Here is a 27,954-nt window from a genome sequence, read left to right as displayed (position 1 = left end):
ACATATGGGAATTTTTATGTTCAATAAAATACCTTAATCACCTGTTGAGCAATAAAAACACCATATTTGCATCGCTTTTATAACATTTCTAGGTTCTCACCATCTCCAAAAAGCCAAGTCAATATTGATCCTTGTTTTATAACGAGCTCTGTCTCGTTCTCTTTTTGCCAGCATACTCTCCTGTTCGGTGTTTGTTTAAAACGGGCGATTCCCCGAAGTTTGGAGATTTAGCTGCCCCATATCAACCTTTCTTGCTCGTTGTGACGAAAAACCTCTGCCGCTCCCACAGACACGTCATGAGCTGGAGCAACTTTTCTATTACGGATATGACGAGACAGCAGTGACTGACTGACGCAATTTCCCGCGAAAACCGTCCCCACAGGTCTAAAATAGAAACATTTATAATAGATGGACCGTGAATCTGGGTAAGACATAAACACGTTTTGGAAGAAGAATTGATGATGTATTGACTAATTATTTTTTTGTTTTTGTTTTGTTTCATGATTTGTCATGACAACAAAATGTCTTCCAGCAACTTTATTAAACAGTTTTAAACACACCCACAATGATTCCAATAAGAATACTGTACATTGAAAGAAGGAAAAAACACGATAAATACATTTTTCATATATTTTTTAATTAAATTAAAGGGGGTTATTCACTGTTTATTGCAATTAATTTAGAGCATTTTAAGGCACTCTATTTTCCAGTTGCTTTAAGGCTTAATATCAAATCCAAATCATTTATAAATGTCACAGAACTTCAACAAATCTAAACTACATTTTTTAAGAATAATAGAAGCCAAACCACTTTTCAAGCTTTCAATTATATTATGATCACAGATGCTATACAATTTTAGAAAGTTCTGACATAAGGATCCTCAAAATATATCAAAATTCATTTGAATTCTAAGGTTTAAGGCATGTAGAAGAGGTGTATTCATGTCATTAACATGTGTGAAATTTAAAACATGTGAGAAAATTAGCATGTCATTGTATAAATAAAACTCCTGCACAGATGACCTGGGGAAGAAAGTCAGAAAGTAACCAAATTGTATGTGGTCAAAAAAAAGTTCCTGAGTTTTGGATCAGCTTGTAGATCAGTCTTAGAAGAAAAGGTTTTATATAAGAGTTCCCATAATGGGATCATTTTATGGATTTATTTTTAAGATTAATTTGTAATATTAATTTTATGAATTAAGCAGCTCGTACACATACTTAATCACACACACAAAAAAATGTAATAAGCCCATTAAACATGAAAGTATTACGCAATAATGCAAGACATTTCTCCTTATAAAACCTTTTTGGCATTTAGAGGGTTCTTTAAAATGGAGTCAAAAACCCTAAAGTTCTCTACAGAACCCAATTGATCCTTTCTTTCTCTAAGAGTGATGCTGCCCTCTTCAGGTGGAAATGTAAAAATGCAAATACTCCAGAGGAAAAAGCATTTATTATATTCTGTAATTATAAATCTCACAAAGTTTTCGAGTTCATTAAATGCCCTGTGACAGAAATCACTTGTTCTTCTTCTTCATTTTAGCAGCAGGCATTAATCCAGAGGCGTCTTCTCTCTCCGCCGCTCTCTTTCTGCTGGTTCTATCGCTCAAATACCCGCTGGAGTCGCTCGCCGGGAGCTCAGAGGGCGAGACCTCATCCGACTCCTGTCGTTTGTCTTTTTTCTTCTTCTTTTTCTCTCTGTGATGTCCGTTTGAATTGGAGTCCACCTCCATTGTGTCCACAGTGGTTTGTGACGTTTGCTGCAGGCTGCTGACGTTCACAGGCTCCTTCTCACGCTTGTCTTTCTTCTTCTTCTTCTTGGGTTTGGGACTGACGGTCGTATCTTCCGTGGGTTCTGGTTCTGTAGAGGACTCTACAGTCGAGTCCTGTTGTTCGGTTTGGGCCGTGAGCTCTTGCACTCTAAAAGTCAACAACAAATTGTTGTTAGTAAATGAAACAAGCATCTATTAGCATAAAGTCTGGTCAAAATGTCACATTTTCAAGGAAGAAATGGACATTTGAAACGGTTAATATCATCTGACTGACATTTAATGTAGTGATGCACTGAATTTTTCGGTTTTCTTTTGACTGTGTCAGCGTCTAAACTACAAAGGTTAAACAGCGGTGTTGACAATTTCTCAATTTTAATTAAAGGGATAGTTAAGCCAAAATTTTTAATTCTGGCATCATTTACTCACCCTCAAGTTGACGATATTTTGAAGAATATGGGTAGCCAAACAGTTGTTGGACCTCATTGACTTCCATTGTATGAAAAAAAATAATACTATGTAGTCCAACAACTGTTTGATTAGCAACATTCTTCAAAATATCTTCTTGTGTTCAGCAGAAGAAAGAAAATCATACAGGTTTGCAGTAAATGACAGAATTTTCATTTTTGGGTGAACTCTCCCATTAAGCTCATTTTTTTATGAACCGAGATCATTTACTCTATGATGTTTTCAGTTGATGCGTCAACAAATTTTCACTAAGCATTATTTGTAGCGTCTCCCATCCAATAAATCACAATAAGCTTTGTGCTTTGATACTTCAGATATCAAACAAAGTCTCAGCTTTCAAATTCTGTAAATCTTATGAAAATCAATCAATAAATGCTGTTTTGGCTCTAGGGGTGTGCGATATATATCGTATACAATAATTGTAGTTTTAATGATATGCGATCTTACATTGAGTTTACCCCTCACTTTACAAAAACAAGAGAGCATAAGTGCATTTATAGTGCATGCTTTCACTGTGTGATTTAGTCTATTAAAATGCATTTATAATGCCCTAAATATTCAAGATAAGGGGAAAATACCCCAGTATATCTTTTGTATTTATATAATTTAATATAGTTAATATCACACAGTGACATTTTTCTTCAAATATCAGCACGATAACAAATGTGATATTGATTTTATACAATGGTTCAATAAACAAGAAGTTAATATTAACTGATTTTAGACACAATGTTGCCCGTTTTTGCACCATTTCGCCGACTCAAGAGTTCGTAACAAGCCACAGCACTGTTTTTGCGTCTCTGAGCCACACATTGCTGAATGAATCAACTTTTTGAATTAATGATTCAATGACTCACTCATTAATACAGTAAATGGCTTCGTTCCTGAATGAATCAGCTGTTCGAATTAATCGATTGAATCTCACTGACTCACTCTTTAACAGTGACTTGCTGCTACCTTCTGGTGGTTTTCATTTCATATTTAAAGCATCTTTTCATTTTTAAAATCAGTTTAAATATCAATTTTCAACATTTTATGTTTAAAACATCAGAACATAATTTATGCAAATGTGGTTTAAATACAGTCAAAAGCATTGGCAGTCAACAGCAGTCCTAAACCTGCCAACACACTCAGCAAAATATTGTCTAATTATAGTCATCGATAAAATTCCAGAAAATATCGAGATATCATTTGTCAACATCGTAGACCCCAATTCTCCGCTCTTTAATGTTGCGTGACAGATCACTGTAGTGCCTCACTTCAAGTGGCATGTGAATCAATCAACTCTTCTTTACAACTAACAAAGACTTTAGATATAAAAAGACGGTGCACGCATATTAATATGAATGGGAGAAAGTGCAACATGGCCTTCTAAATAAGAGCCTATCAGTAAAGTCATTGCAGCCACCCTTAAAGGATTATGATTTCACTTTTCTAACTTTAGTTGGTGTGTTATGTTGCTGTTTGAGCAGAAACAGCATCTGCAAAGTTACAACGCTCAAAGTTCAAAGCAAAGGGAGAAATTAGCTTTTAAAGAAATTGCTTTTTAAGGACTACAACAAACGGCTGGTAGGAACTACACAACATTCCTCCCGGCTTAGTGACATCATCAACCCTAGAATTTACATAAACCCCGCCCCCGGGAATGTGATTTAGAGATTATCATGACAGAATATGCTAATCAATGACTAGAAGATAACTACACATAAGCTACTATGTCTTGTTGCTTCTACATGTTGTCACTTCTTCTTGAGTCTCTACATCATTGTCTGACTCCGATTTGAACATAAAAGGCTAAAAGTTGTTGAAATTTTCAGTGTGTGTGAGTGTGTGAGGTAAAAGGAGTTATTGAAGCTCCGCCCCCTGTGCAGGGAAGCAGCAGCTCATTTGAATTTAAAGGGACAGACACAAAAACGGTGCATTTTTGCTCACCCTCAAAAAGTGACAATTTTAACATGCTATATAAAAATATCTGTGGGGTATTTTGAGCTAAAACTTCCCACACACACTCAGCATCAAATACTTATTTTACATCTTGTGAAAAGGGCATTATACCACCCCTTTAACAGTCTTGATCATCGTACCTGGATTTGTCCAGCCGTCCTTTGATCAGAAGAACACCAGCAGCTTCAGCGTCCAGCTTGAAGACCTCGAACTCCAGGCTCTGTCCAACACTCAGGCCAGAGTCCCTCCACCGCTCTGCGCTCATCAGATTGGGCTTCAGCACTGACGCGTTAAAGCAGCCGTGGACCAGACAGCCCACGTGACCCACTCCCATTTTATTAATCACACCCTGAGGGACATCAAACACACACCATTGAACATCTTCAGCCAGAGCAAATACAAGAACGCATTCACATACATGCACAGAACTCGATCTCTAGCTCATGAAGATCTTGTGAAACATACCACGAGCTTCGACCCGATCTGCGGTTTGAAGATCACGAACGACGCCTCGATGTTGAAGTGAATGAATCCTTGATCATCATAAATGTCTCCATGCTGTCCTACGATTTTAATGTTGTCATACGCCATAGGAACCCCATCCAAACTGCAAAACCAGAGAACAAATGCCTTAGTCTGATCCTATATTAATAAATGTTGTTCATATAGACATTTTGGCTGGGTGCAAGAGTTTTTACCAGCATTTCAAACTGAGGTTCGGGGACAAGGGAGTGCTACTAAGATTAAGCTAAGTAAATAAATTATTAAAATAAATAAAACATTTGATTAAAATAATAAATAAATTAGGGCTGTCAAAAGATTAATCGCATCCAAAATAAAAGTTTGTGTTTACATAATATAAATTATTTATATATATATAAAAATACACACAATCTTGTATATATTTAAGAAAAATTGGTTATATTTATATATAATATAAATTATATAAATGTATATACAGTATATAAATGCAATTATTCCTTAAATATATACATGAATGTGTGTGTATTTATACATAATCATTCTACACAGTATACACCAGTGGCGATTTCTTTAAGACTGCAAGGGAAGCTCGGCTTCCCCTATAATGTCAACAATTAATGGTCAAATATATGTACTATTTTGTTAACATTTTATTAACTAAAAATGCTTTAGAACACGTTCATCTCGAAGACGAGTTCGTTCAGAATCAGCAGCTGGTCAGCTGACTATTTCCTTCTCATTCATTCCCGTAGCGTCACAGTGCATTTTTCTGTTGAAGCCGAGCGTCCATTGACTTCAATGGGGCTGCTTTGAACAGTTTTTTTCAGTGCTCCGAAACTAGACGGTCATTGGATAAATGCTGCGATTATGTCCCGCCCACGGACGCTCAGCGTCTCTGGGGGGAATGGAGGAGTGGGCGGGCCCGGACTCCGGGCGTCTGCGTGGTGATTGGAGGGTCTGTCATCTCCTTTTGATTGACAGAATTTCTGTCCATAGCTGAAGCTATTCGAGCTCAGTGAAAAGTAAACCGAAAAACGCTTTTCTCACGCAAGGAAAAATCGCGAAGCAAAGAGGACACTGACAGACAACAAAGAGAAGGTTACTTTTGATAAGCAAATTCTCAGCTCTCCGATTCTGTAAATTGTATTACGAAATTCAAACAATAAATATCGCTTTAGCACTTGTAAATGTGACGTGACAGATCATCTCTCACTCTTTACAACTAACGTTAGTAAATAATAAATAAACACGAATCAGCATGTTGAAAGATCCAGTAAGTTACAACTTACCAAAATGTATATGCCTCATACTTAATATCGAGCAATCAGTGTTTTTCAACGCGAAAAGAGGTCAATAAAACAGCTGGAGAAAAATGTCACAACGTTTAGGTTTAACATACGTTACCTCAGGATCAAGAAAGCCATTTAATAACCATTGCACGTTAGTTGGCTAGAAAAAATAGCTACAGAGAGGAGTATTTTGCTAAATATGTGCACTGTATGACATATTTATATTATATTTAATTTGAGTTGTTATTTAACCTTTAATAATAATACCAACTGGCAGGGCTCTCTGTATGTTTACAGCATTACATGAGTTTTTTTTTTCTTGAAAAAAAAAAAAATGAATGTAAGTTAGGCTACCTAATATTTATCCAAATGAATCGATATTGAATCAAATCAAAAGAATAAAATTGAATTGAAATGAAATGCAATAATAAAATCAGTAGCCTACAGTCATTGTACCATGTAAACATTGTAACATGTTTTTACTAAACTTAATAAAATTCTGTTTAATTACCTAATGTTTTGACAATCACGATACACATATTTTGATGGAAGTTTTGGATAATTTTTATGATGTAGGCCGAAAATGAGCTTCCCCTCTTTGAAAGACCAGCAGTCGCCACTGGTATACACACATATATTATGTAAACACAAACTTTTATTTTGGATGTGATTAATCACGATTAATCTTTTGACAGCCCTAAAATAAATCTTACAGTCCAATACTACAGTGAGTAGAAAAAATAAATGTACAGCTAACTTGCTATTGCTAGCCGCTCAGAAATTGCCTACCCTACCTTTAATTGACAACTTTACAACAAAACAGTACCATGCTATTATGAAATCAAAAGTGGCAATGGATTTGGAGTAGCATATTAATATGAGTGACTTCCATCTATCAGCAGCACTGACACACTTACAAAAGAGTACTAGAGTGTTTTTAAAGGTATCTCGACAATAATATGGTTTTACTGACTCAACATTTGCAGTGAAAGCACTACAATCTTAAAGCACAATGATAATGTATAAATAGTGCTGTCACTCTGCCATGATGTATTAATACACCGCGGCATTGCCACCATTTTATATGACGTTTTCTTTCAAGCCTTTAGTTTTACCTGCCGGAGTATTTGAGCAGTTCTGCGTTGAGTTCCTCCTGAATGCCGAGCCTCTTCTTTCGCAGGTACACGGGCGGCAGCGCGATGTGTCTGCGGTGCGTGTCGAGCACCAGGCACGAGTAATGCGCGTTCAGCAGCTTCACCGCGCCCGCGAACGACGGAATGAGACACCGAACCACCGCAGAATGTCCCCCGGGTCTGGCCGTGACATCTCCGCTAGATATCTGCGCTATCGCTGACACATCCGAGGGCTTTGTGACGGGTTTCGCAGCACCGTCCTCCTGAGTCCAGTTCGCCATGCTGAATACATGTGGAGGAGCACGTGGTGCGTTTGCTCGTGTGTGTTTACTGTTTAGCGGCGAAATGCTCAGAGTGATGTGTGACCCCCAGCGGAGAGGAGAAGAACTACACACAAAAATAAATTATTATATAAATAAACTCTTGTGACTTTCTGTCGCTAATAGTAACTATTTAAAAATAAAAAAATAAAAGATAATTAGAATTAAATTTAAAATATAAGTAATTAATTGAAAAATTAAGAATATTACAGCACTTGGGTTAGTCTGCTGTATATAAACACACACGCACTCACACGCTGTCAAATCGATTCATCGTAATTAATCACATCTAATATAAAAGTGTGTGTGAAAAAAAACACATACTGTATATATATATATATATATAAACACACACACACGCTGTCAAATCAATTCATCGTAATTAATCACATCTAATATAAAATATAAATGTGTATATAATTATATAAACACACGACACACACACACACACACACACACATATATATATATATATAATATATATATATATATATATATATATATACACACATATGCATATATTATATAAACAAACTTTTATGTAATTAAATCTACATACAGTAGTCAACATTTGAAGTGGATCAAAAAGTGAATCAAAGTCGTCCTAAGACAAGAACAGGTATTGCTCAAAATTCATGTATAACTTTGATGAAAGGTTTTGATCCACTTCAAACATTGACTACTGTATTATATATTAAAGATTTCTTTAAAACAACAGAAATTGTGGTGTGTAAAGTAAAAGTGTTTTTGTGTGTTAATGTTTTAATCATCAGTCATTGTACCACAAATTACATTAGACCTCTTTATTTCATTTTCATATGAAGCCCCTATATAAAAATACTGTAAATTAATAAATATCTTTACAGGCATTTTACAGTGTGCATTTGATACGGTCAGGATAAAAGCATTCGGTATACCATACAATATCGGGATTACAATTTCAGATTCAACATTCCCTTTATCTAGATACAGGAAGAGAGAACGAGTTACAGAAAGAGAGAGAAGATCGTTTGCATGCTTGTTTCGTACTCAAATATCTGTTTTCTGTACGCTGGTTGTCAAGGTCTCCTGAGGTCATCAGGTAACTGGACACTGATTGGCTGTCTGTCTGCTCAATGCTGTTATCTGACGCTGCGTCTACAGTCTCTGCTTCTCCTGTCTGCTCGACTCAGCCAATCAGAGTGAAGAGCTGTCAGCCTGACTCAGCCAATCAGAGTGAAGAGCTGTCAGCCTGACTCAGCCAATCAGAGTGAAGAACTGTGCAGTCAAGAGTGTGTGGGCAGCGAGCCGTCATGGAGAAGCGCTCCGCCCGTTGAAGGAGATTTGAGAGATGGCATTGCTGGTGTTATCCAAAACCTCCTGCCAACAGACAAACACACGGCCGAGTTTCAGTACGAGACGCACACTCAAACAGACAACTTACATTTTTAGCTACTGTAGCCTATGTTTTTTACCAGTCCTGTGTGCCTGTGGAACAAATAGTGCAGGATAAGAAACACTGAAGTTTAATGCTTAGGGTTTGTTCAGATAACTAACCCTAAATACCAGCAATAGTAATTTGATGCAAGTGTGATACACGTATAGCCTGGGAAAACCCAGACCACTTCCGGCAAATTTAGATTTGCTCTGCAAGTGGGTCTGGCAAAGAGCCCATTGAAACCCATTTCCAATACGTCGAAATCGCGGCACCAATCAGAAACGTTGGGGCGGGCTTTACAAGATGACGACAGAACAGAGACGGTGACGCAGATTTTGTACATTACAAAGATGGATGCCGCCGTGGAACATCACAACATCACTCGTTCGAATCAGCTATCGCGTCTGTTTCAAGCGATTTAAAATGGTCATTTTCGTTACAGAGAATTGCTGAGAGTCTCGAGATGCTTCTCCGTCGCTCTGCATACGTCATGTCATTCATCGCTCTGATTGGTTTTAGATCTATCCGACGTCCGTTGGTGACGCCCCTGTGGAAATGAATTGTCTATGGAGCTTTGCCAGACCCTTACTCAGTTACAACTGAGAGTGGTCTGGGTTTTCCCAGGCTAATACACGTACACAAGACAGTACAAACTTGACACATTTAAGACTAGAATTACATATTTTAACTCGAACAAAATGTTTTACAGCCTATTGTCATAGAATAACATTTTTAAGTTCCATAAAGAACTACTATAAAATAAATCAATTATAAATTATGTGGCACTTTAAGGCAAAATGCATTTTTTTTCTCCAATTTTGATTCCATAATGTCTTCTTTCTATATAGAAAGAAAACTCCCGAAATACATAAATAAATTATGTACTGGCGCTTTAAGGCAAACCGCTGGTTTTTTTTTTTGCTTCCATAATGTCTTCTTATATAGACTATTGAAAAAAAAAATTGTTAATGTTTATTTATTTATTTTTACATTATCTATTTGTGTCTGTAGCGGACATATTATGTCTTTTTGCAGTCTTATTTTTTTTGGGGGGGGGACTGTATGAGAAGTTATTTTCATGCTTGAATCTTCATAAACACATTATTTTTCCCAAATTCTCCATTGTTGCAGCTCCTCTCTTCCCAGTCTGTCAGTAACGCTCTGTTTACTTCCTGTCTCTATGAAGCCCCTCCTTCTGAAAAGCACAATGTGCTCTGATTGGTCGGCTGGAGCAGTGTGTTGTGACTGATTGGTCAACGCCCCTTACCATAACCGCCAGTTTCAACACACTACTAACTAACTCAACCAGGCCACGCCCCTTTATTCTGTGTATAATTATTTAAATGAGGAATATTTTGACAAGTTCATTCCCGGAAGAAAACTCAAGACTACAATGGAGGTGTTTCAGGAGTTCAGAAACACTGACACTGATATAGAGAAGAACTCCCGCTGGAGGGACTTTGCAGAGCTTTTTCATGCTCAAACAGCAACATTACACATAAAGATGAACATGTTAAAAGCATAATAGGTCCTCTTTAAAGTTTACTCCTATTTTAGAGGTTTTGCCAGACCTTTTTGTACCTGACTTTATCCAATGTTGAGATTTCTGTTCTGGAAATATATGCAAATTAGTGCATATTTAATTAGATTAAATATGTGTCTGCATCTTTAAACATAACAATTCCAGAAAGCTTGTAATACAAAGTAAGGTTATGTCTATTAATTACATTTCAACCCTTTTCACCTGATCTGAAGCATCTTGACACATCAAGTCTCCACAAAGTCATATAGGAATTCAAAACCATGATAATAAAGTTGCCTATGTGGCCTACATGACATCAGCTGAAAAGGAAAATTGTTTTATATGTGGAACAAATGATTAAATTTTACTGGCATTTTTCATTTCTTTGGAATCATTCGCAATAAGAACTGGAACGTTTAGAAAGGCATTAGAAGTGAATGTTGCCTGTGAGCCGGTACACACAGACTGCACAAACATACCAGCTCCCGTCGTACCTTCTCTGCCATTTCGTGCGAGTGATGAAGTGAATGTTCTCTCTCCAGAAACATGCGCTGCTGTTCGCTGCTGGCCAGTCTGCAGGTCAACCACGTGGACAGCGTGCAGCTGCTGATGCCCAGACACGCGAGAGACATGACGGCCAGGTGCAGAGAGCGCATGGTGTCCGGACGCTTGACCAGTGCGCGGACAAACTGGAAGTTCAGGATTCCACCAATTAACCCACAAATGCAGCAGGAGGAAAATAGGATCATCTGAGAGAGAAACAGAAACATGCATTACGTTAGCTCAGCTGTTTGTGTCTATTGCATGCATTCACCATTAAAATAACGCATATTGCAGTACATTATTCAAATAATAACATATTGCATGCTCACAATATTAAAATAATAATTAACTACATTAGAGTAATGCATATTGCATACATGCATATATTATTAAAATAAAAACACATATTTCATGCATGCATCATTAAAAAGCATATTGCATGCACACATAATTAAAATAACAACAGATATTGCATGCATAATTAAAATAATAATGGATGTTGCATGCATACAATAGTAAAATAATAACACAGCATATTCACAATGTTAAAATAATAATGCATATTGCATGCTCACAATGTAAGAATAACACATATTGCATGCACACATAATTAAAATAACAACGCATATTGCATGCATTCAATAGTAAAATAATAACACATATTGCATTCATACAAATTAAAATAATAACATATATTTAATGCTCACAATATTAAAATAATAAGGCACATTGCATGCTCACAATATTAGAATAATAATAATGCATATTGCATGCATAAAATATAAAAATAAAAAACGCATATTTCAGGCATAAAATATAAAAATGCATGTTTTATGCATACATCGTTAAAATAATAACGCATATTGCATGCTCACAATATAAAAATAAATACACATATTGCATGCATACATCATTATGAATATTGCATACTCACAATATTAAAATAATAATGCATATTGAAAGCTCACAATATAAGAATATCACATAGTGCATGAACACTTATGAACACTATAATTGACTATAATTATTATATCAACACTATAATTATTATAACAATACATATTGCATGCATTCAATAGTAAAATAATAAGACATTTTGCATCCATACAATAAAATAATAATAATAGAAATTGCATGAATGCATTATTAAAATAATATTGCATATTACATGCATACTGTCACGGGTATGGTGCGGATGAAGACAGGCAGAGGCCCAAAGTTCCAATTCAAACTTTTACTATAATAAAACTTAAACAAAACTGGTACAGGCAAGGGTAACACTCTCCATACAACGTAACATAAACAAACACATTAACAATGTGACAGAACCCCCCCCTCCCCCCAGGCGCGTCCTCGCGCCGTAAAACATCCAAAGGGGTGGGAGGGTGGGCGCCCTGGAGGCTGATGAACAGGTGGCCGATCTGGAGCAGGAAGCCTCCAGGGCGGAGCAGGACGTGCAGGTGGCCAGGGCGGAGCAGGATGAGGGCGTGGCCATGGCGGAGCAGACGGACCCTCAGGCGTCCATGGTGGTGAGGACCCTTCGAGTGGCCACGGCGGAGACGACCCCTCGGGCGGCCATGGCGGTGAGGACCCTTCGGGCGGCCATGGCGGTGAGGACCCTTCGGGCGGCCATGGCGGTGAGGACCCTTCGGGCGACCATGGCGGTGAGGACCCTTCGGGCGGCCATGGCGGTGAGGACCCTTCGGGCGGCCATGGCGGTGAGGACCCTTCGGGCGGCCATGGCGGTGAGGACCCTTCGGGCGGCCATGGCGGTGAGGACCCTTCGGGCGGCCATGGCGGTGAGGACCCTTCGGGCGGCCATGGCGGTGAGGACCCTTCGGGCGGCCATGGCGGTGAGGACCCTTCGGGCGGCCATGGCGACCGTGTCGGAAGGGCCTCCACGATCCCCTCAGAGGACTTATTGCCCCCCCCCCAAAATTTTCTTGGGGAGGTCAGCACTGGACTGGACCAGCGGCGAAGAGGGCTCTGAGCTGACCGGGGCCAGCGGCGAAGGCGGTCCTGGGCTGGACGGGACCAGCGGCGAAGGCTCTGGGCTGGACGGGACCAGCGGCGAAGGCTCTGGGCTGGACGGGACCAGCGGCGAAGGCTCTGGGCTGGACGGGACCAGCGGTGCAGGAAGCTCTGGGCTGGACGGGACCAGCGGTGCAGGAAGCTCTGGGCTGGACGGGACCAGCGGTGCAGGAAGCTCTGGGCTGGACGGGACCAGCGGTGCAGGAAGCTCTGGGCTGGACGGGACCAGCGGTGCAGGAAGCTCTGGGCTGGACGGGACCAGCGGTGCAGGAAGCTCTGGGCTGGACGGGACCAGCGGTGCAGGAAGCTCTGGGCTGGACGGGACCAGCGGTGCAGGAAGCTCTGGGCTGGACGGGACCAGCGGTGCAGGAAGCTCTGGGCTGGACGGGACCAGCGGTGCAGGAAGCTCTGGGCTGGACGGGACCAGCGGTGCAGGAAGCTCTGGGCTGGACGGGACCAGCGGTGCAGGAAGCTCTGGGCTGGACGGGACCAGCGGTGCAGGAAGCTCTGGGCTGGACGGGACCAGCGGTGCAGGAAGCTCTGTGCTGGGCAGCGATAAGGGCTCTGTGCTGGGCAGCGATGAGGGCTCTGTGCTGGGCAGCGATGAGGGCTCAGTGCTGGGCAGCGATGAGGGCTCTGTGCTGGGCAGCGATGAGGGCTCTGTGCTGGGCAGCGATGAGGGCTCTGGCGCAGGGTCAGCGGGCTCAAGATCTGGCTGGACGCGAAGATCTGGCTGGACGCGAAGATCTGACTGGATGTCTCCCACAGTGAGTGAGGAACCACACACCCAAAGAGCTCTGTCCATAAACTCAATAAAAGGTCTATCTAAGTCCCTGAGCAGCAATATCTGGGCTAGTGGATCATCAAGTCCTCTCCAGAACCGTTGCTTCAAAAACTCCTCCTCCCAGTAAACATCCTGATGAAGATGAAGGTAAACTTCCACAAACTCCTCCAATGAACTCCCATTCTGATTAAACAGAAATGCCTCCATAGCGTTTTTGGTCGGTCAATCTGTCACGGGTATGGTGCGGATGAAGACAGGCAGAGGCCCAAAGTTCCAATTCAAACTTTTACTATAATAAAACTTAAACAAAACTGGTACAGGCAAGGGTAACACTCTCCATACAACGTAACATAAACAAACACATTAACAATGTGACACATACATTATATTGCAAACATACATTCTAAAAAAAATTATACATCATTACAAATGCGTTAAAAGCGTTTCTCCTTGACAAATTAAAATACCAATTTCATTTAATATTCCATTTAATTACTTTTGTAGTACTTAATTTAAGTATACTTTTGTTTAGTTACTTTTGTGGTGTTTGCCCATGCCACAGTAACAACCATAATGCCAGGTTTCCGGGGTGTTGCTATGCGGTGGCTAAGGTGTTGTTCAGAGTGATTTGGAAGCTCATAAAGGTCAAAGTACATTAACCTGCAGAGTACAGCACAGCAGAAATACTGTAAACGGAGGGTGAAGACGAAACCTGTGTACAGGGAGAATGGATTGTGCTGCTCAGTGTTTTTGTGATCGCTCAGACCACGTTCAGACAGTGACATTATCTGCCAGCTCAACACTTCAGGACAGATCTGACCTCAAATTACACGAGAAACTTCTGACGACAGCACATGGACACGTTGGATAACACACCCCCTTTTAGTGTGCTAGAAACCTCTGGTATTGTATTGTATACTCCTATTTTTGTCAACATGATTAAACTGCGTATACTTGTAGCATGTATGCAGTATGCAGTGCACTGAGTATGTCTATAAAAAGCTATTTATCAGCATTTCCATTCGTTTAAAAGGTTGCTCAGCTCATTCATGCCATCCTGGACGTTTGCAACCTGCATATCTTTGCTCATAAGCCAACGACGCTGAAAGAATACACCACTACTTTTAAATTGCCATCAGTGAAAAAGTGTGTATTGTTTAATGCATTGTTTAGGCGACATTTTTTTAAATACAAAATGCACTGTAACTATACTTCTAACTTTCACTGATTTAAAAATGCAATGTTTTGAGGTCATGTGACAGCAAATGTAGCATACTACAATTTGAAACATTTGTATCACACATATCATTTTAAATTATAGAAGGGAATAAGCATTTGATTTCAAAAGCAGCCATTCTGTCATTTCCCTAACTTATTGCATTATTGATTCTGCTAAAAGTGCGAACCGTCTCTAATATTATTTTACTGTAACAAAAATAGTACGCAAAACATACTCGTCAGCAAACTAGTATTCCATTCATACTGTAGCGCAGCTTATATCACATTACACACCGAAGAGAAACAGCCAAAACACACAGTATGTTCTGTTTAAGTGTCTAAACCCTGCTGAGATGAGGCTAAAAGTCTACATGATTTAGAGACACAATGCTTAAGTGTTCTTGAGTAGCTCCTGACGTTACTGTGAGGATTTCTGAATCATTACCGGCAGACGGGGAGGGTTTGCGTTCAGCCGTACAGTAGCATTACAGTCCCAGAGAAACTACATCAATCCGCAGGAGAGGAGAGAGATCAAATGAAAGAAGCGTGTTTGAGGACAAACCTGAAAGTGTGTACACAAGAAATCAGAGGAAAACAAGTAATGCTATGAAAAGAGACATGTGGAGAGTAGCATCAGAGAGACACGGAAGCTCTCAGACTGAGGTTTCACTTCACTATCGATTTGTGATTAACACTCTCCTCTGGGGCGGCTCACTCCACTCCAAGGTGGCTAATTCAATCTCGTCTCTCAGTGAAGTATCCTGGGATATTTACACACACACACACACACACACACACACACACACACACACACACACACACACTAGTCTCTGATGTGCATGTTTAGATTGACGTCCACAACAAACTCTTTCTATTCTAGATTTAGTTAGCATTGCTAAATTAAGAACACACAAATAATAGGGATGTGTGTGGTGAGACACGGTCTGTATTATGCTATTATTAGGGCCAACCTTTCATGTTTGTGAATGTAAAAAGTCTGCAAAGTTTCCAAGATCATGACAAATAAAGAAAAAAGAACCGATTCTGAACGAGTCTAGGGATGGGCAACGATTAATCGCGATTAATCGCATCAAAAATAAAAGTTTGTGTTTAAATAATATATGTATGTGTACTGTGTATAATTATTTTGTATATATAAATACACACATATGCATATATATATATATATATATATATTTAAGAACTATTTGCATGTATATATTTTTACATAATTTATATTATATATAAATATAAATGTTTTATACATAAATAACACATTTTTATTTTATTTTATTTCAAAACACAAACTTTTATTTTGGATTCGATTCATCGCGATTAATCGCTGCCCATCCCTAGTAGGTTTGTAGCAAATTTGCATAATGGCCCTCTATAGTTTTCATTGGCTGCTGGCGAACAATGTCTACTTTGCTCCGCCCTCAAACACTGTGGTTGTGTCTGAGACTGGAAGAGTTTGGTTTGAGAAGACGCTGTTTTCTGCTGCCAAAGCAAATCCACTTTGTTGCACTTCCGAAGGATGAGATTTGATAAAAAGAAAAACCGACGCCATTGTTCGTATCACTGTGTATCGAGTGCCGAGGAAGAGCTGAAATTCAGATATGGTAATGGTCGTTTGGTTTCTGACAGGCACTGTAAGCGGTTGACCAATCACAGCAGACTGGGCCATCTGACCAATCAGAGCAGAGCAGGCTCTCGGAAAGGCGGGGTTTAGAGAGACTGATTCCCTGATTGAACTGTTTCAGACACTGTGAGAAAATAATGTGTTTTTCGCTTGGATGCATGTAAACCGGAGACCTCAAAACAAAATTAGGAACCTTAAAAAAAAAAAATAGAATAGAATAGAATTCTACTGTTTATTTGTGTTCTACACGCTTAAAATGGTTCCAATTAGAACCCAAAACCATTTAAAGTTTAATTTAGAACCTTTTATTCTCTACAGCAACAATATATACTGGTGCTTTAAAGAACCCAGAAACCTAAATACTGATCTGAAGAACCTATAATAAAACTCCATCAACAATGTAGCCGGTGAGGTGGCAATTAATAGAGGGCGTGGCTAGGTAGGTAGAGGGTTTTTAAGCAGGCACCTGTAGGGAGGCCTAGAGAGGAGGTCCAATCTTTTGTGTGGAATTGTGCTGTTTGGTAGCCTTTCCTTGTGTGTTGGTGCACAGACGCGGTCTGGGTGAGCAGGTAGGCCAAGTGAATATTTACTTTTATTTTATATATTTACAAAGCCTGTTTCACTGAATTAGATGTTTTTAATGCAGACAGAAACATTGTGCTGTCCGGTGACATGTCCGTGTTGGTTTGTGCATGAGCGGTCTGGTGAGCAGGTAGGCTAAATAAATAGTGATTTGTTTTGTGTCATATTTATGAAGCCTTGTTTTACTACATTAGGTAATTGTTTTTAATGCAGACGCAAACATTGTGGATGTGTAGGCCGTTGGTCACGCCCGTTCCTATCTTGGAAGTTAGTCCAGGATTGGTGGCTGTGTGGCAGGTAGGCCTCATTTGAAGCTTTGGTATTTGTCATTGCTTTGATTTTAGTTTTATAATGAGAATAAAGTAACAAGTAAGCTTTGTGGTCGTTGTTAACTGTGTTTTTGTTTTTGTATTAGGTTTAGTTGATCGCTGTTCCTCTTGTGTTTATTTTGTTTTGATTTCCCCATCTAGCCAGTACCTGCATGTGCGCGCTGTATGCCTCCAGCGCAATGAGTGCATCGAGGTTGTGAATCGTACTGGCTAGTGGGGTATTTTCTTTTTTTTTGTATTTTTTGTTTGTTTGTATATCACTTCCCAGCCTCATGTTGTCAGCCAACCCTTGTACTCTCTGTACTAGTTTGAAGCTTTAAAACGCATGAACGATTTACTTAAGTTTGCAGTGGAATTGATTTCTTTGGTTGGGTTTGAGCGTGCTATAGTTTTATTTGATATGATTTTGGGGTTGTTTGTGTAATTTACTTTGTTTTATTTTGAATTGTTCTGTGTGACAAAGTCGGGATTGTACTGGGGTTTATAATGGGGTTGGCTGTTTATTAATATCTTTTGAGGGGAAATGAATTTTTGCTCTACAATGTATTTTCTTTTCTTTTCTTTGATAGATGTATTGTCCTATTGGTTTATTTGTCAATAAATCTGTTTTTTTGTATGAGTACGTTGTAGTTAAGTTTTTTTGACCTCACCCCCCCTTGCTTGAAGGAACAGTTACCTTGGTAACATGAAGAACCTATAATAAAACTCCATCAACAGCGCAATAAAGCAGTGTTTAACATTGAAGAATAAAAAAAAGTGTATGTGTTCTTGTATATGCTGGAAAGAAATGGTGTAGGATTTACTTTTTTCACTAAGGAATTTTACAAATGGCAAGCAACAGTGAATTTACCGTGAAAAGTATAAAGACTGGAATAGTATTTTGCTTGTAATACTCCAATAATCTTGGAGTAAAGCACGAAAAGCATGATCTGGGAGACTAATGTGAACTGGCTTGTTTACAGTGCGTGTTCAACAGTAGTGTACAGTAGAGGTCTAGTACAGTTGGATGTGTGCAGGAGAATACTAAAGTGCGTACTCACTATCAGTCCTGTCCTTTTCCGAGCACACAGCATGCCACACAGTCCGCAGATGAGGAACTAGCAGAGACAACACAGGATCGGTCATATTTGATCAGCTTAAATGAACCAAATGAAACTCATGACAAAATGATATTACTGGATTCAGATGACAGTAGTGTCCGTGCATATACTGGACACAAATGAAGTTATACGAGTTAATGATCTCACAACCTCACAAAACACCAGACTACGAGTCTATCTGACATTTCTAGAGCAAACCGAAACCGTATTTATCTGTGTTGTTTAAGAAAACAACTACCCAAGACAACTTTATGATGAATCGTTAAGTTATGACATCAGAAATTGTTCTCTATAGGTCAGATTACCATACTGTACCATGGCACATCACTGTATACTATACGATATTGTGGTACTATGGATGCCCAAAACATGTTACCTTTTGACTGACAACAAACAGCTCATTTATTGAAGCTGAATAAGACTAAAAAAAGTGAGACGTACACACACTCCGCTCCATACCGGAGAAGCGTCGCCCTGCTGGGTCTTGTGCTCGGCTTTCGCCCGGATGATGCCCACCGCGCCCAGGGCGATGCTGGACACCCCGAGCCCTATCTCCAGCGTCGACAGAACCAACAAACTCCAGATGATCTTCCGGCTGCTGCACATCTTCGCTCGGGCATCCTTCCTGACCGGTGCGCAAAACGCTTCACTCCATGTCTTCACAGATAAACACACATTAAATCCAGAAAAGTCTGCAGATGACATCAATTTAAGTGATTTCTCCCAAGCAGATCAGTGCGCAAAGGCGCTCTCCATGGTGCGTAACCGCCACCAGTTTAACTTTACCCTCCTCCTCACTCTGTTTACCATGCTTCTGGTCCTGCCCCATGTGATTTCCCTCAGTTTAGAGACGGAGTAAATGCTCCGCCCACAATCACCCCCGAAATTCTTTTACAGAGATGCAGCGGAGCGCTTCTAAAATAGTTGTATAATCGCTATTTAATTCCATATGTAACGAAGAAGAATTGTTACTAACGTTCTAAATCGATTCTGGCGGGAGAAGTTGCGAAGAGTGCAACACTGTCAAACAGCGAAGCAGGTGTCCAGACGTGCGCGCGCACAAACACACGGTTATGCGCAATGGTTCGTAAAAGCGCTGATTGTGGTAAATGTGCCCCGGCAGGACATTTTATTGCATAAAACACCCGAATTGAACACCTAACGGCACGTGTCACCACAGCATATTAAAACATTCAATTACATTTCATTAGAAAGGTTTTGAGTGGAGCGAATCCATATAGGCTAGTCCTCTTGGAGAGCTTCATATAGGAGACTAAAAAAATACGCGTGCTGTTTATGGGCACTTTTGTAGCCTTTTGATGCTCTGTGATTATATTTATGGAAGTTCCCACACATTACCAACGCGCAAGTGATGCCTAAAACATTTCTAGGGACTTTACAGAAGAAGAAAAAAGCAAAATGGACATTGATGTCTTACAATACTTCGTCATTACTTTGAAATTGTTGCTTATTGGCCAGGCAGGCGGTGATATGGATTCCTATAAAGCAGATTTATGCTCATTATAGAGTGATCTACTGCATTACTGTGCATTACCACAAGCATTTTGTTATCTCAGGTCACACTCACGTCACAATAAATGTTTGGTCATTTTTTGCATAATCCCTTACTCACTGGTTGGCCAGAAAGGAAAATTGCTGTCTTGAAACCAAATAATTTTATTTATCCAACTAAATGGCCTCTCTAAATAATTCATAACCAGGTTTCATATAGAGAATTAAACAAAACACTGCACACAGTTGCTCTGTGAATGTCTGTGACAGACTGTGACACTTCATCCGCTCATTAAAAGAACATCATAACAACACAACTGTAGAAGTCTGTCCTCATCTACAGTGTGTTTCTGCAGCATCCCAAACCCAAAGCAGCAACTTTCTGTTCCCGTTACCGTAACAACAGCAGTTATTGAACAGTTTCACAGTCATATTTTAGGTAGCCTATATTTTTTATCGATTTACATTATATTTGCATTTGACGTTCTTCACCAGTAAGTATTTCAACAAACAAACCAGGTCAGCAAAAAAGAAAAAAAAAGAAACCAATTAAACTAACAATGGAAAGGTTTGCCCATTTGATTTCCAATAAACAATCAATCAGAATTTTTTTAACATCCATCATTATTGAAAATAGTGGTTAATTGGGGGATTTTCTTTACTAACAGAATAATAATCAATGTACTTGAACTTATAAATACATTTGAAGATTAAATTACTTTAATAGTGATAGAACATTATGTACAGAATTCGGACAAAAATAAAATATAAAGGCAAAAATAAGTTAATTTGTCTTTTATAAGCAGCATTAATGCAGGTGCGCGCACACACACACACACACACACACACACACACACACACACACACACACACACACACACACACACACACACACACACACACACACACACACACACACACACACACACACACACACACACACACACAGTAAAAATTATATGACCAATACGCTGACAACATACATTTTTACATTGATTTAAACGCATCAAAATGAGTTATGCCATTTTTTACTTTTTTATAAAAGTTATACAAGATTCAACACATTTTTAAGTTAGTTTACAAGTTGATTGTACGTAAAAATGTAAGGCAGAATGTTTTTTACAGTGATATCAAAATTGTTCACAATGATTACCAAGTCACATCAAAATGTGTGTGTGTGTGTGTGTGTGTCAGGATTTCTGGATTCCTGTATAATGTGTCTGTTACTCTGCTTGGGAACATCAGCTGTCTGTAATCTCCCCATTGATTGGATAACAACACCCCCGTCTGCTGAGTCATCACTCCAGCGCTTCTCCACCTTCACCAGCGTGTCCTCCTCCCTCTCCCCCTCTTCTGCAGGGTTTGTGGGAATGTGAAATGATTGTCAGTTTCCAGACCCAGTTGTGACCGGTGATCTAGAAATAGCAGGATGGAAAGGCTGGAGATATTTTTAGATCCTGCGACCACGAGTAAAGAATAAGGGTGTATTGTTTGCTCTTCAGGTTCTGCTGTAATAACACATTTCTGAAAGATTGTTTGTGCTGCATATTCCTGCGAGGCCCAACAGTTTATCACTTGTTAGCGCCTTTTTAACCACAAAATGATGTAGTTACAACACCGACCAGCTAAACCAGACAAATTCATTCATATTCATACTTTCTGAAAAAGACAGCAGCTGCACCTAAACAAGGATGCACATTAATTCATAAAGAGATATTGACCCCTTACTTCTTCTGAACATAAAAGCATTATTTCTTGTAGGCTATTTATCATTCAGCTATGAATGATGGGAAATGTAGTTTTGCAATGCATGCCTCTTGCCTCATGGCTATATGAGTGATGTTTTCTGGAAAGTTTAATTATAGTTTATTTCATTAAAAATGCAAAAAATGTGTACAAAGTAAATACAGTCAACTAATTATTATGTGATTGATTTGCCACTTGACATAAAGGCTGGACTTGACGTTTCTCACTGGTAAACAGCATTGTGGTGGTGTTTACATGCAATCTCATAAATATGATCATTCCAGCACGATTGATCTTGAAAAGAACAGACGATTCCCTTAAAATGCTGAAGATGGGAATATTTGATGCGAGCGAGTAATTCCCGACCCGTGGCGGCTCTGTCCTGTCGTTTGTCTTCCTGTGTCTCAGTATTACCTTGCATTAGCATCACTGCAGCAGGACAGAAGAGCTGCTTACACGCTCTCACATCCTCCGTCTATTTATAACCACCGCAGTCTGTTTGTGTCTGTTCATCCTCCTCCTTTCTCTTCCTCTTTCTCCATGTAAATCACCATGTTCCTGTCCACTTGTAATCTCGGCTCTTTTCCAAAGCGGTGATCTGCAGTTTACTGCCTACATAGACGGCTACTAGGGATGCTTGACATTTTTAACCAATACCAGACATTTGGACACTCATGGGGGAATAGAAAATGGCTGTTCCCAAACTGTTCCAAACTGTTCCAAGTCCAAAGTCTCGGTATGCTGAAGCATTAATATTTCCTTCACTGGAAGTAAGGGGCCAAGCCCTGAAAAACAACCCCACGCCATCATCCCCCCTCCACCAAACTCTACAGGTAACGTTCTCCCGGCATCCGCCAAACCAAGACTCGTTCATCAGACTGCCGAACCAAACCAGAGATCATATCACTCCTACCCTCATTGGGCTGGTTACCATACAATCTAGGGTTCATTACAAGATTTTACTATATATTTTTAAAGCAGTTTATTGTATGGTACTCTACAGATGAAGCGTTGTGGGAAAATTCGGTTTGCGTACCTACCCTGAAGTGATAAAATAAAATAAAATTCTGTATCAAAATTTATAAGCAAGACAAGTAGTTTGTTAAGGCTTGGTTTGTAGGGAATTACAAACCTGCGCACATATATTCAAATGCACATAACTATAGAATCAATTCTTTCTTCATTTCGACGGAAGTGAATTAATCAAAACTAACTTTAGCGGGAAAAAATATCTTTATTCAAGAACCGCTATAAAGCCAAAACAATCTGTTACCTTAAATTATACGTTTATCTCTGTAAAGCAGCTTTGAAACAATCTACATTGTTAAAAGCGCTATATAAACGAAGATGACTTGACTTGAATATGGCTCCAGAATACTTGGTGGAGCTCATTATGCCTTATAAGCCAAATATATCACTAAGATCCTCAAATAAGTTCCTGTTAAAAGAACACTCCACTTTTTTTGGAAATAGGCTCATTGTCCAACTCCTCTAGAGTTAAACAGTTTTACCGTTTTCGAATCCCTTCAGTCGATCTCCGGGTCTGGCGGTAGCACTTTTAGCATAGCTTAGCATAGATCATTGAATCTGATTAGACCGTTAGCATCTCTCTCAAAAAAATTACCAAAGAGTTTCAATATTTTTCCTACTCTTTTTTGTTAGATCTTCCCCAACATTACATATTTTCAGGTTTCGTCTAAAGTCTCACTTATTCTCTCTTGCATTTTAAGTCACTCTTTTAATGTGTTGTACCTTTTTATTGTTTATCTTGTTGTTTTGTTCTTGATCACTTGTCATGAGCTGTTTTGATTTATATCAATGTACAGAACTTTGGAGCTACAGTGTAGCCTGGAAGGTGCTTTATAAATAAATACAATACAATACAATACAATACAAAAAGAAAAGCGTGATTCGTCACTCCACAAAACAGGTGGTCCCACTTTATATTAAGTGGCTTTAAGTACTATGTACTTACATCGAAGAATAAGTACAATGTACTTATTGTGTTCATGTTGTATTGTAAAACACTTTTGCTGCTATTGCGGTGTGATACGGGTAAGGTTAGGGACAGGTGTGCTGGTATGGGTAAGTTTAAGGGTGGGTAAAAGTATAAGGAAAGGGTCAACAATGTAATTACATACATTAATTACAGCTGTAATTACATGCAGGTATTTAAAAAATATAAGTACAATGTAAAAACATGTATGTACACAATAAGTCCATTGTATCAAATTATTAATTTCAAGGTAAGTACATAGTACTTAAAGCCACTTAATATAATATTAATGGCAGTGGAAGTTTTGCATTGGCGACTTATACACACCATGCGCCTCAGCACTCGGTCATCCCGCTCATCGACTTTTCGTGTAATCCTGTTCTAAATGCTTCCACTTTTCAATAACGCCACTTAGTTGACCGTGACAAGGATGACATTTTTACAAACTGATTTATTGCAAAGGTGGTGTTTGTAAATGCAGACTGCATTGAGATGCTGGGTTTTTTACACCTGTGGTTGGGAAAAAACTGGGGCTGCACGATTAATCGCAATTTATATGTAATCGCACTTAAATCGAGATGGCTTATCACGATTTTGAAATCGCAAAGGCAGCGATTATCTTTTATGCGCAGCTCGTCATCGATGTACGGCTCTGCAAACGCTGCTCACTCTGAAAGCACTGTGAGTTTGAGTCTCTTAAACATCTTTCCAAACATGAGAAGCATTTATGAACCTCTTGTCCAACAAAAGACAACACTTAATAACATGCATTTACTCCAAACTCACTTCATAACGACAGAGGAGCATAATTTGTGAGATGATGTGGCAGAATAAAGCAGTTGTGTATTTATAAGTCATGTTTAATCAATCAAAGCATTTCAATCTTCTGTTTATTCAGCTCTATGATTCAGCAACAGCCATAGATATACATAATAAAGACTAGATGTCTCATCCGCGCTGCTGGCCAAATGGAGGTCGACGTCCGCACCTGGCGGCCATCTTGCCACAGTCAGCTCGCTAACTCGTAACATTGTGTTTTAATGGTGCATGTACTTTTTAAATAACCATAACTTGCTCTATTTTCGATTTTCAAACGGTTTGGTTTGTTAAACCCTCAGAGATGTAGTTATGACACTGCATACTTATGAATAATTATAACCATACACGACAACTGTGTCTTTGGTGCCTGAAATGCAAACTTCTGAAAACGTGCTTCCATATTTAGTAGTTTTCACGGATTCGTGTGAATGGGGATCGTTTCGACAATGGTGTCGTACGCACAAAACTCAAAGGACAAACTTCTCCCTTTTAAGCATATCGTTGTCGTATAAACGTACCCTTAAACCCGTTTTCAAAAGTTTACGTTTTCAGGCACCCAAAACGCCGTTGTCGTGTAAATGAACGGCCAAAACGCATAAAAAGTTGTACGTTTTTTATTTGAAAACGGTGTCGTGTAAACAGCCCCTCAATTGATCATCAATCATTTGTTTGCATGTGTCACATTGATTTTATGTTGTATCATCTAGTAGTGCAATGACATCCAATATATATTTGAATGTGGTTTAAGTGTCGGGATACTTTCGTGGGGCCCCCGTCACATTATTCGACTTTAACCCCATGATGTTTTGACGGCATCATTATACAAGAGCTCATTTTCCCTGCGATAACTATGTCAGTTTTGTCACACTGTAAATGTGCCCATGTCACGGATCGCCCTGGAGGCTTGTTTAATGGTCCACAAGGGAGTGCTTGAATCTGAAGGGGTCCTGCCAGCATGCTGGTTTATTGGCACATAGCGAGAACATCACCGCCTGTGAACGCGTGGGACCCGGTTATAATGACACGGCCGCTGCTAACAACCAGGCTCAGTTAAGTTTAGAGTTTCAGTGTTTTTGTGTGTTCCTCTTGTAATCCATTATTGTCAGAGCCTTGTTATTACGTGATGCTATTTGCTAAGTCAGTGACCAACCCCGTACTTGAGTTAAAGTGCAGATATATCACTCCAGTAATATATTTAAAATGTCTGCTTCCCTTCTTTCTGCTGCTAGAAAGAAATGAGACAATTGCCTTAAAATGCTAAACATCATATGAGATAATCTGACAGCCAAACTTGACTTTTGCACAGATTAAACCAGATAATGCGAATGTTTGGAAAAATCATTCTGAACATATTTGTATAGTGCAACAATGATGCAAACAAGCTTGGGAGAGCAGTGTTTTTATAATGAAAAAATATTGAGTGCAGCTATTAATCTCTGTGCCAGCTGTACATGGTTAGTTCAGGTTTGGCTCAACTTTATTGTCAGCATTAGCAAAATAAGCTAAAACTTCTTACATTTGCGGATTCTGACAGAAAATCCCTGTTGGCCATTGACAGTTCCCACATTTAATGCAGTGTGTGTGGGGGGGGGGGGGGGGGACTCTTCAACACACACAGCCTGAGCCATCATGACAAAAAGTAGAAAAGGATGAAAAGCATAAATGCAGTAACGGTCCTGGAAAAAAACCTGTGTGTGTGTGAAAAAGTAGAAAAGCATAAAAGTATGAACATATGTAGTATATGCATATATTATACAATATTATATTGTATAATATATTATACAAATGAATCAGTTTGCATATAGGCCTATAATGTAATGGCAATGAAAAATATTTGCAAATTTACACATATATTTGACACACACACACACACACACACACACACACACACACACACACACACACACACACACACACACACACACACACACACACACACACACACACACACACACACTGCAACAATTTTGATGTGACTTGGTAATTGTGAACAATTTTGATATCACTGTAAAAAAAAAAAAATTTAAACTTGGTTGTGATGTTTATTATAAATTAAATTAAACCGACTTAAAAATGTGTTGAATCTTGTATAACTTTTATAAAAAGTTGAAAATGGCAATGTAAAAATGTATGTTGTCAACTTATTGGTTGACTTATTTTTTACAGTATATATAAATATGTGTGTGTGTGTGTGTGTGTGTGTGTGTGTGTGTGTGTGTGTGTGTGTGTGTGTGTGTGTGTGTGTGTGTGTGTGTGTGTGTGTGTGTGTGTGTGTGTGTGTGTGTGTGTGTGTGTGTAAATTCACCAAAACATGTTTTTTGCATGTATCTCAACATGGAAATTCACAACTTTCACTTTTTAAAGAAACTTTTAGTTGTAAAAAATCATCATGGTTAAAATGCCCAAGGACGTTCTGCAATGGTCAGGAAACAAGGACTCGGGGGTCGTTCTTGTATCCCTGAAGAAGATAAAGAGAAAAACAGCCAGTGGCGACTCTGCTTGAGAGAGCAGTGTTTTAACCGCGGGAAGATCGCTGCATTGTATGCTAATTGTTTGAAAGCACCATTTTTCTTCACACTAGCCGGCATTGGACACTTCAATATGCTGATGTTGTAGGTTTCGTGCAGGAAATTAATGCACACAGCCGAAATACTGCAAAAGATGTTGCACACAGTAGTAAAAAAGTGTGAATATGCACGCTGACAGAATCAAGCCTGTTCAAATAACTACATCATTCTTTCATAATAATGATTTCTGAACACTCTAAAAAATGCTGGGTTGTTTCAACCCAATCTTGGGTAAAATATGGACAAACCCAAACGTTGGGTTAAAAATGTAATGTAAAAATTTAACCCAACGGCTGGGTTTGTCCATATTTGACCCAAAATTGGGTTGAAACAACCCAGCATTTTTCAGAGTGAAGGATCATGTGACACTGAAGACTGGAGTAATGATGCTGAAAATTCATTCAGGGAATAAATGACACTTTAACTGTATATTTACTGTATAATTTAATCAAATAAATGTAGCCCCAGCTAATACAAATATGTTTTAGAAACATATACGCGTTTATCCAAGTTCTGGAAATGTTATTGCTGAAGGTTTTCTGAACATTCAAACCGTCCGTTTTTAAATGTTTTATTTTTTGTTGCACTGTATAAAATGATATGATCAATAATGTGATTTAACATTACTTTAACTCATCGAAACAACTTTTTTAGTTGTTTTATACAAGATTCAACTCATTTTAAGTCGGTTTTATATAATTATGTTGAAATGACTTACAGCCAATTTGATTGTGCTTAACAATT

General features: G+C 39.1%; 2 protein-coding genes and 1 long non-coding RNA gene across 11 annotated transcripts in view; 1 reads left to right on the top strand and 2 right to left on the bottom strand.

Annotated features, from left to right (window-relative positions):
• Window positions 1-523: 523 nt before the first annotated feature.
• polr1f (RNA polymerase I subunit F) lies at window positions 524-7,456 on the bottom strand. Its single transcript, XM_079591157.1, has 4 exons — window positions 7,068-7,456; window positions 4,646-4,787; window positions 4,321-4,529; window positions 524-1,919 (listed from the first exon to the last, which is right to left on the bottom strand). Exons 1-4 carry the CDS (start codon window positions 7,364-7,366, stop codon window positions 1,517-1,519), a joined length of 1,053 nt encoding a protein of 350 aa, XP_079447283.1. The 5' UTR covers window positions 7,367-7,456; the 3' UTR covers window positions 524-1,516.
• A 739-nt stretch (window positions 7,457-8,195) lies between these two features.
• The window catches only part of tmem196 (transmembrane protein 196), a 35,332-nt gene continuing 15,573 nt past the window's right edge, over window positions 8,196-27,954 (bottom strand). The window contains exons 1-5 of one of the 9 annotated variants that reach the window (XM_079591163.1): window positions 19,378-19,430; window positions 19,030-19,227; window positions 18,511-18,567; window positions 10,824-11,093; window positions 8,196-8,764 (exon numbers count right to left, since the gene is read on the bottom strand). In XM_079591163.1, coding sequence (XP_079447289.1) covers window positions 8,696-8,764; window positions 10,824-11,093; window positions 18,511-18,567; window positions 19,030-19,227; window positions 19,378-19,380 — 597 coding nt within the window. In that variant the 5' untranslated portion in view covers window positions 19,381-19,430 and the 3' untranslated portion in view covers window positions 8,196-8,695. The other 8 variants (XM_079591164.1, XM_079591165.1, XM_079591162.1 and 5 more) reach the window with 8 other exon arrangements.
• LOC306987132 lies at window positions 16,988-17,694 on the top strand. The gene is made up of 4 exons (XR_013795098.1): window positions 16,988-17,128; window positions 17,210-17,271; window positions 17,355-17,438; window positions 17,557-17,694. It is a non-coding gene; the product is annotated as an uncharacterized lncRNA (long non-coding RNA).

The sequence above is a fragment of the Phoxinus phoxinus genome (assembly GCF_949152265.1).
Source record: "Phoxinus phoxinus genome assembly, chromosome: 19".
Lineage (NCBI taxonomy): Eukaryota > Metazoa > Chordata > Actinopteri > Cypriniformes > Leuciscidae > Phoxinus > Phoxinus phoxinus.
Note: the sequence above shows the minus strand (reverse complement) of the source record. Positions and strands in the feature narration are given on the sequence as shown.

Bases quoted from the DNA above. Each gene is read 5' to 3' on its own strand.
- polr1f (XM_079591157.1), bottom strand. From the start codon at position 7,366: ATGGCGAACTGGACTCAGGAGGACGGTGCTGCGAAACCCGTCACAAAG. The intron at 4,530-4,645 runs GTATGTTTCACA...GATGTCCCTCAG, and splicing joins AGATCGGGTCGAAGCTCGTG to GGTGTGATTAATAAAATGGG. The intron at 1,920-4,320 runs GTACGATGATCA...GTTGACTTTTAG, and splicing joins GGACGGCTGGACAAATCCAG to AGTGCAAGAGCTCACGGCCC.